The sequence below is a fragment of the Salmo salar genome, chromosome ssa12, assembly GCF_905237065.1.
Source record: "Salmo salar chromosome ssa12, Ssal_v3.1, whole genome shotgun sequence".
Taxonomy (NCBI): domain Eukaryota; kingdom Metazoa; phylum Chordata; class Actinopteri; order Salmoniformes; family Salmonidae; genus Salmo; species Salmo salar.
This window is the reverse complement of record NC_059453.1, coordinates 4,935,001-4,945,000: the sequence shown is the minus strand read 5'-3', so window position 1 is coordinate 4,945,000 and position 10,000 is coordinate 4,935,001. Positions and strand designations below refer to the sequence as shown.

General features: G+C 45.5%; 1 protein-coding gene across 1 annotated transcript in view; it reads left to right on the top strand.

Annotated features, from left to right (window-relative positions):
• The window catches only part of LOC106595434 (UPF0472 protein C16orf72 homolog), a 6,477-nt gene extending 699 nt beyond the window's left edge, over positions 1–5,778 (top strand). Inside the window, exons 2-4 of the mRNA XM_014186810.2 lie at positions 937–1,017; positions 2,921–3,217; positions 4,550–5,778. Of these exons, the coding sequence (XP_014042285.1) occupies positions 937–1,017; positions 2,921–3,217; positions 4,550–4,824 (653 nt within the window). The 3' untranslated portion in view covers positions 4,825–5,778. The remainder of the gene's footprint in view (positions 1–936; positions 1,018–2,920; positions 3,218–4,549) is intronic.
• The last annotated feature ends 4,222 nt before the right edge of the window (positions 5,779–10,000 follow it).

Sequence of the window (10,000 nt, the reverse complement as noted above, 5' to 3'; positions counted from 1 at the left end):
TGCTAACTTAGCTAGCTAGTTTACGTTCGCTCTTGTCAGGTCCAGGAACTTGTCAGTTGGCCAGTAACAGTACTGTAGCTAGCTCGGAACTAACTAAAGATATCATAGATACAACTTTTTAATATATTTTGACCGCTGTACATCGTTCAAGTGATTGCATTTCTTTGTTCAATCCGTTCAAAAATATATTAAATGTCGAGTTTTGCACATTTGTCTCGAGTTAACTTGCAGTGTAGCCGTAACGCCGTTAGCAGAACAAAATGGCGAAGCGCAGGGAGGAGTTCTTGTGTTGAAAATAACTATTTGCTATTAAGGACCAAGCTGTTTCTGTTGTCTCTACACTCGGTCTGCTTGGCACATTACACTCACTTGACCATTCACCTAGTCTGGCCAATTCATTTAACAATGAGGTGAATTATTATAACGCTGACAATGCGTTACTAGGACAAAATGGCGATTGGAATATGACTAATGTTAGCTATCCGAGGTACTATATAATTGTTATTCTAGCTAGCTAACGTTAGTCTACCAGTCATTACAATATTGAGGGTGTATTCTACATTCACATCTTCAGTAAAACAACCACTATGCCGGCATAACTAGAGTAGTTTTGCCCGTTATGGCCCAAGCCAGTGTTCAGCTAGCTAGATAACTGTCGCTGCTTTTTTTGCCATAGGTTTGGTCTAAGGCATATAAACACAGTGAAGTCAGACTGATGCAGCTCAGTCAGACAAAATGGCGTTGCTTAGCCAAGCTGAAACAAGTTGAAGGGTCAAGTATAGAAAGTTGTCTATTCAAAGTTATGCTGGCCCGGCACTGTCGCAGTCTTGTCAGTCGATGACGTGTGTTAGACACAAGTATGGAATTAATGGCATGTATTGGTATAGTGAATGTCCAGTTTCTTCGATTGTAAACATTTCCTGTTTGTGTTTTCAGACAGAGTTTGTCAACAACAGGGGCTGTCTCTCTGGGTTCCTTTCCAGAACGCAGCTACTGCCGTCACCAACCTCTACAAAGGTAACTAATGCTGAGTTTAACTTGTTTTATTGTGTGTTTTTGTCTTTGCTGTGTGAGTGTCTGTGTTTTACCAGGCTATGAACTCCCTGCTGCTAACATGGTTTCCCCGGGGACACTCAGATGAATGACAACAGTCTACCACCCAAACCCTTCCCCGCCTCTCTTCCCTAGCCACACACCCATACTCCGTGCTGTAGCTAGACCACCAGGGTCCTGTTCACTAGGGATGAAATGCAAGCAAATATTCCAATGTGGGGAACCTGTCCAATAGAAAATGCTTGTTTCTGTTTTCCATTGCAAGATGCGTTCTACAGTGTGCATTGTTAAATACAACCCTGTATGCATGTGTGTGAGAGTCAGGGGTGAGGATGTTTCTATTGAGCTCAGTCTCAATGCTATTAGTGCAGTAAGTCATCATGTAAACATCTTGGACGCTAATACTACCTGCTATTACTGCAGTAAGTCATTATGTAAACGTCTTGGAGAATAATTCTACCTGCTATTAGTACGTTAAGTCATTATGTAAACCTCTTGGAGACTAATGCTACCTGCTATTAGTGCAGTAAGTCATTATGTAGACATCTTGGAGAATAATGCTACCTGCTATTAGTACGTTAAGTCATTATGTAAACCTCTTGGAGACTAATGCTACCTGCTATTAGTGCAGTAAGTCATTATGTAAATGTCTTCGAGACTAATGCTACCTGCTATTAGTGCAGTAAGTCATTATGTAAACGTCTTGGAGACTAATGCTACCTGCTATTAGTACGTTAAGTCATTATGTAAACATTTTGGAGATTAATGCTGTTAGCGCAGTAAGTCATTATGTAGACATCTTGGAGAATAATTCTACCTGCTATTAGTGCAGTAAGTCATTATGTAAACGTCTTGGAGACTAATGCTACCTGCTATTAGTGCAGTAAGTCATTATGTAAACGTCTTGGAGACTAATGCTACCTGCTATTAGTGCAGTAAGTCATTATGTAAACGTCTTGGAGACTAATGCTACCTGCTATTACTGCAGTAAGTCTTTATGTAAACGTCTTGGAGACTAATGCTACCTGCTATTAGTACGTTAAGTCATTATGTAAATGTTTTGGAGACTAATGCTACCTGCTATTACTGCAGTAAGTCATTATGTAAACATTTTGGAGATTAATGCTGTTAGCGCAGTAAGTCATTATGGTAATGTCTTGGAGACTAATTCTACCTGCTATTTGCGCACTAAGTCATTATATAAACGCCTTGGAGACTAATGCTACCTGCTGTTAGTGCAGTAAGTCATTATGTAAACGTCTTGGAGACTAATGCTACCTGCTGTTAGTGCAGTAAGTCATTATGTAAATGTCTTGGAGACTAATTCTACCTGCTATTAGTGCAGTAAGTCATTATGTAAACATCTTGGAGACTAAATCTACCTGCTATTAGTGCAGTAAGTCATTATGTAAACGTCTTGGAGACTAATTCTACCTGCTATTAGTGCAGTAAGTCATTATGTAAACGTCTTGGAGACTAAATCTACCTGCTATTAGTGCAGTAAGTCATTATGTAAACGTCTTGGAGACTAAATCTACCTGCTATTAGTGCAGTAAGTCATTATGTAAACGTCTTGGAGACTAATTCTACCTGCTATTAGTACGTGAAGTCATTATGTAAACATTTTGGAGATTAATGCTGTTAGCGCAGTAAGTCATTATGGTAATGTCTTGGAGACTAATGCAACGTGTAATGTTAATGTGGTAAATGACTTGATTTATCTATTCTGTGTTGCTGGTCGTCTGCTATGGACACAGCTACTGACTGACTGGTCTTCATAGTTTGTAACACACTGGTAAAGTCAACTACATCCAGGGAGGGTACCAACCTCTCTCCCTCCTCTCTCTCTCTCTCTCTCCCCTAACAGAGTCACTAGAGTCCCAGCAGCAGAGCTATGAGTTGGGGATCCAGCGGTCGTACCAGCGTCGTAATAAAGACGTGCTGGCCTGGGTGAAGAAGAGGAGGAGAAACATCAGGAGGGAGGACCTCATCAGCTTTTTGTGTGGCAAGGCCCCGCCCCCACGCAACCCCCGTCGCGACGCACAGATGCCCAAACATGGCCACGCCCTCTCTGTGATGTCACCCAGCAGGCAGCCGCCCACGGAGAGCGGGTCGTCGGTCGAGGCAGACCTGCAGCCCTTCAGAGAGGCCATCGCACTGCACGGTGAGACAGACACACAGTCCCTTTACGAGGCCTCTCTCAACTCCTTCCACCACAGGCCATATCGTTCATGGAAACATCATTCAAATGATCACATAGCCAGCTAACTACCTAGCCTAACAAACTGACTGTCCGTTAGTCCAGCTAGCTGCCTAGCCAAACACTGACTGACTGGCCATTAGTTCAGCTAGCCGCCTAGCCAAACCCTGACTGACTGGCCATTTAATCCAGCTAGCTACCTAGCCAAACACTGACTGACTGGCCGTTAGTCCAGCTAGCTGCCTAGCCAAACCCTGACTGACTGGCCATTAGTCCAGCTAGCCTCCTAGCCAAAAACTGACTGGCCATTAGTCCAGCTAGCTGACTACCTAGCCAAGATAAACTGGCTTGCCATTAGTCCAGCTAGCTGACTACCTAGCCAAGCCAAACACTGACTGACTGGACATTAGTCCAGCTAGCTACCTAGCCAAGCCAAACACTGACTGAATGGCCATTAGTCCAGCTAGCTGCCTAGCCAAACCCTGACTGACTGGCCATTTAATCCAGCTAGCTGCCTAGCCAAACACTGACTGACTGGCCATTTAATCCAGCTAGTCGCCTAGCCAAACACTGACTGACTGGCCATTTAGTCCAGCTAGCTGCCTAGCCAAACACTGACTGACTGGCCATTAGTCCAGCTAGCTGCCTAGCCAAACCCTGACTGACTGGCCATTAGTCCAGCTAGCTGCCTAGCCAAACACTGACTGACTGGCCATTAGTCCAGCTAGCTAACTACCTAGCCTAACAAACTGACTGGCCGTTAGTCCAGCTAGTCGCCTAGCCAAACCCTGACTGACTGGCCATTAGTCCAGCTAGCTGCCTAGCCAAACACTGACTGACTGGCCATTAGTCCAGCTAGCTAACTACCTAGCCTAACAAACTGACTGGCCGTTAGTCCAGCTAGTCGCCTAGCCAAACCCTGACTGACTGGCCATTAGTCCAGCTAGCTACCTAGCCAAACACTGACTGAATGGCCATTAGTCCAGAAACTCCGTAGGTCAAATCCACCAGATATTATACTCAAACATTCAAGAAGTAATTAAAAAATATGTTTAAAACAATGTACAGGAGCTCTCTGCCCTGTTCATGGCGCAATGGCAACCACGGAACTGATTTAAATTACATTCAATTGGGATTCTCCCACCTCTCTCTCTCTCTCTCTCTCTCTCTCTCTCTCTCTCTCTCTCTCTCTCTCTCTCTCTCTCCCACCTCTCTCTCTAATATTTTGGTGTCTGGGTAGATGTGGAGAGACACTGCTTGATTTTTACTGACTCCTGTGTTATAATTCCCCTCCAGGCCTGAGTGGGGCGATGGCCAGTATATCTGTTCGTTCCGGTGCCCCTGGCTCTCCGACGCACCTAACACGCGACAGCCCCGTCACTCCGCAGCTGGGTCGTAACCGTAGGAACGGTCTCCACGACGTCGACCTGAACACCTTCATCGCCGAGGAGATGGCGCTCCATTTGGAGAACGCTGCGGCAACCGCTGCTGCCAATAGGAAGAGGGCATCTGCCCAGTGCAGTGATGTCATCACAGACTCGCCCACCCATAAACGCAACCGGATGCTCTGAGTATCCCGGATATCACGCACGCACACCGATGATGCATACACACACGATCAAGGCACGTTTCTCACACACACACAAATGACACACGCCACGCATACTAGATATTTCTACTTTGCTGTCGCGGTCGAGCTGATTGGATGATGACTCCTGCACCAGGCCGGCCAATCAAACCCTCCCAACCTGGTCCCTCCACCTCTGTTGCTTTCAAATAAAGACAAATGTAAATGATTAAAAAGCCACTTATCCCTCCTCCCTCTGTCATCCCTTCTTCCTGTGTTCCCTCCTTTCCTCATGGACTTGGAATGATAGGACTTGGAATGATAGCACAAACAGACTGGTAGCTCACCAGCAGCCTGTCTAGACCACTGGGATGAGACTGTGTTGGCCATGTGTTCTGAGTGGTGGGGGACCCCCCCCCCCCTTACTAGAGGTGTGTTGAAGAGAGTTGGGGTCCTGAGGCCTAGAAGCCTTCCTGTATAGTAGCCCCTCCCCTCCTCTCAAGCGACTGCGTCTGTGGCTCTTGTCGCCCTCCTCTTGATGCGTGTGTGTTGGACAGAACTGCCACTAAGTGTGTGTGTGTGTGTGACTTGTCTTTGCCTTTGAGGAAGCTGCTATCTCTGGCACAGCGGGAAGTTCTGGGGTGTGTGTCCGCCAGCACGTGTGTGTGTGTGTGTGTGTTCGTTCAGCACAATCCTGACTGGATTCATGTGTATTTCTGTTTTGTTTTATAAAGCCCCCCCCATAGCTCTTCCTGTCTCTCTCTAACCTTTTAACCCTAATTCTACTCTTATTTACTGTGTATATACATTATGACAACTAGGTGCTGCTGTTGTATGATGCAGACATACATGTGGTACATATTGTAAAAAAAGGAAAAAAGAAATGCAAAACCATTGAATTGTTTAAAATGTAAAATAATGTTTCTGGCATTAAACAAACCAAGCTTTTAACTATGAACCGTTTTTAATGTTTTCTCTTTTAAATCAGGGATGAACATTAAGCTAGCCCGCTAGCCTGGGGCTGGTACTGTTCAGACTAGTAGTAAATGTACCAAACTAGCCTGGGGATAGTACTGTTCAGACCAGGCTAGTAGTAAATGTACCAAACTAGCCCGGTTGCCAGTGAAATGTCTTGCATGGCACATATTTTGGACCTGAATGTTGACCAGGCTAGTATTAATTGTGGTCTACTAGCCCGGCTGTGCAGTGCTTTTTAGACCAGGCTAGTATTACTTGCGGTCTACTAGCCCGGCTGGCCAGTGTTGTTTAGACCAGGCTAGTATTAATTGTGGTCTACTAGCCCGGCTGTGCAGTGCTTTTTAGACCAGGCTAGTATTACTTGCGGTCTACTAGCCCGGCTGGCCAGTGTTGTTTAGACCAGGCTAGTATTAATTGCAGTCTGCTGGCCAGTGCCCAAAGTCCTTCAATTCCATCACTGTTTTTAACTATGAACGGAGGATGAATCTGTTTTTAACAATTGAACCGTCACATTACTGTTACAGGATAACAAAACAATTATCCAAAGCCACTTTCCCTGAGTTATGTTTAGTCCGTGTGCCGACGGGAGCTTGATGTGTTGTAACCGTGTGTTGGCGGTAGGAGCATCGTCAAGCCGCTTGGGGAACCGAAGATGTAAACAAAAGACATCGACAGAAACAGTCCGCAACAACAGTGCCACCACAGTTCACCTTCATGCCACATGGGGGTGGCAGAGACCAACATCACCACCCATCTCAGACACCACGGAGTCACCTCAGACAACAGTCACCACAGAATCTCCTGTCTCCTCTGACAACAGCCACAGGCCACTCCCCCCCCCCCATTCCATATCACACTGCACAGAGGGCTTAGAAACGGTTAGAAATATGATCATTTGACTGCTTTTTCTTCCACACCAAATTAAAACCATAGCCCTCTAAACACTTCAGAGTTTAGAAATGGATAGTTACTAAGAAATATGGTAATTTTTATTTTACTGCTCTGCCCTCAGGCTTTTGGACAATGTCTTCTGGTATAGATATACAGTTACTAGACCTGGTATAGATATACAGTTACTAGACCTGGTATAGACATGTCTTCTCTAGTCTGATCTACAGTCACTACATCTGGTATAGATATACAGTGACTAGACCTGGTATAGACATGTCTTCTCTAGTCTGATATACAGTGACTAGACCTGGTATAGACATGTCTTCTCTAGTCTGATATACAGTGACTAGACCTGGTATAGATATACAGTGACTAGACCTGGTATAGACATGTCTTCTCTCGTCGATATATACAGTGACTAGACCTGGTATAGATATACAGTTACTAGACCTGGTATAGACATGTCTTCTCTAGTCTGATATACAGTGGCTAGACCTGGTATAGATATACAGTTATTAGACCTGATATAGATATACAGTTACTAGACCTGGTATAGATATACAGTTACTAGACCTGGTATAGATCTACAGTTACTAGACCTGGTATAGATATACAGTTACTAGACCTGGTATAGACATGTCTTCTCTAGTCTGATCTACAGTCACTAAGCCTGGAATAGATATACAGTTACTAGACCTGGTATAGATATACAGTCACTAGACCTGGTATAGCCATGTCTTCTCTAGTCTGATCTACAGTCACTAAGCCTGGTATAGATATACAGTTACTAGACCTGGTATAGATATACAGTCACTAGACCTGGTATAGCCATGTCTTCTCTAGTCTGATCTACAGTCACTAAGCCTGGTATAGATATACAGTTACTAGACCTGGTATAGATATACAGTCACTAGACCTGGTACAGCCATGTCTTCTCTAGTCTGATCTACAGTCACTAAGCCTGGTATAGATATACAGTTACTAGACCTGGTATAGATATACAGTCACTAGACCTGGTATAGCCATGTCTTCTCTAGTCTGATCTACAGTCACTAAGCCTGGTATAGATATACAGTTACTAGAACTGGTATAGATATGCCAGTTACTAGACCTGGTATAGCCATGTCTTCTCTAGTCTGATCTACAGTCACTAAGCCTGGTCCTGTTGACTGTAGGACTACATTTACACAGTACCCAATTCTCATTTGTTTCCACTAATTGTTCTTTGGAACCAACAGATCAGATATTTTTCCTTTGTGGGCAGAAGATCAGAATGTAGTTTTTGCTCTAAGGCTGTCCAATACTCATCTTCTCCCCACACACTCCAGGACAGTGACACAGACACACACACACACACTCACGACACGCACAGACACACACACACTCATGAAACACACACAGACACACACTCACTTACACACACTCACGGACACACACTCACAAACACTCACGGACACACTCACTTACACACACGACACGCACAGACACACACACACACTCACGACACACACACAGACACACACACACTTACACACACTCACTTACACACACACTCACTTACACACACTCACACTCACGACACACACACTCACGACACACACACAGACACACACTCACTTACACACACTCACGGACACACACTCACTTACGCACACTCACGACACGCACAGACACACACACACTCACGACACACACACGGACACACACTCACTTACACACACTCACGACACGCACAGACACACATACACTCACGACACACACACACAGACACACACACACAGACACACACTCACAGACACACTCACTCTGCTCCGTTCCAATACATTGTGAGGGTCTTATTCTGGTGACATGATGATAGATGCTTGGTTGCCATTTGACAAATAAAATAATATCTCTCTTATCCATAATAATCTCATCATGTAGACTAGCCAACCCACACAGCCTACCCATACAGCCTACCCACACAGCCTACCCACACAGCCCACCCACACAGCCCACCCACACAGCCTACCCACACAGCCTACCCACACAGCCTACCCACACAGCCTACGCACACAGCCTACGCACACAGCCTACCCACACAGCCTACCCACACAGCCTACCCACACAGCCTACCCATACAGCGTACCCACACAGCCTACCCATACATCCTACCCACACAGCCTACCCACACAGCCTACCCATACAGCCTACCCATACAGCCTACCCACACAGCCTACCCACACAGCCTACCCATACAGCCTACCCACACAGCCTACCCATACAGCGTACCCACACAGCCTACCCATACATCCAACCCACACAGCCTACCCACACAGCCTACCCACACAGCCTACCCATACAGCCTACCCATACAGCCTACCCACACAGCCTACCCACACAGCCTACCCATACAGCCTACCCACACAGCCTACCCACACTGCCTACCCACACAGCCTATCCATACAGCCTTCCCACACAGCCTACCCATCTCACCTACCCACACGGCCTACCCATACGGACTATCCACATGGCCTACCCACACAGCCTGCCTGCACAGCCTACCAACACATCGTACCTGTAGTGCCTACCTTCTGAGTCTTCCTACACAGCCTACCCACACTTCCTACCCGCAGAGCCCACCTGCACTGCCTACCTGCAGGGTCTACCTGCACAGAATACCTGCACAGTCTACCTGCACAGTCTGCCTGCACAGCCTACCTGCACAGCCTACCTGCAGAGCTTACCTGCACTGTATCTGAGAGCTGTTGGCTAGAGAACATGTTCCAAGACCAAGTACCTCTGCTAAAACACAACGGGATGATATGGAAACGCACTGAAATGTCAATTTTTATTCACTACATGAAAACTTAAGCGAAATAGTACATTTTGTAGAAACACTTCACTGGAGGGAAAATGATCAGATTTTAGAATATTTGAATGTAAATCTGTCACCAATTGGATGTGTTAGGTTCTTATTTTCCAGAGTAAATAACCCACGGACATTAGAGAAGCTTTAACCAAGTTTAATTCTTCCCAAAGGTTCTGTACAGCTGAAATCAGACCCCCAAACATTTCAGACATCACAGTTTATATGAATCCTACTTCATACACTCCTCCACCTCACAGTTTATATGAATCCTACTTCATACACTCCTCCTCATCACAGTTTATATGCATCCTACTTCATACACTCCTCCTTACAGTTTATATGAATCCTACTTCATACACTCCTCCACCTCACAGTTTATATGAATCCTACTTCATACACTCCTCCTCATCACAGTTTATATGCATCCTACTTCATACACTCCTCCTCCTCACAGTTTATA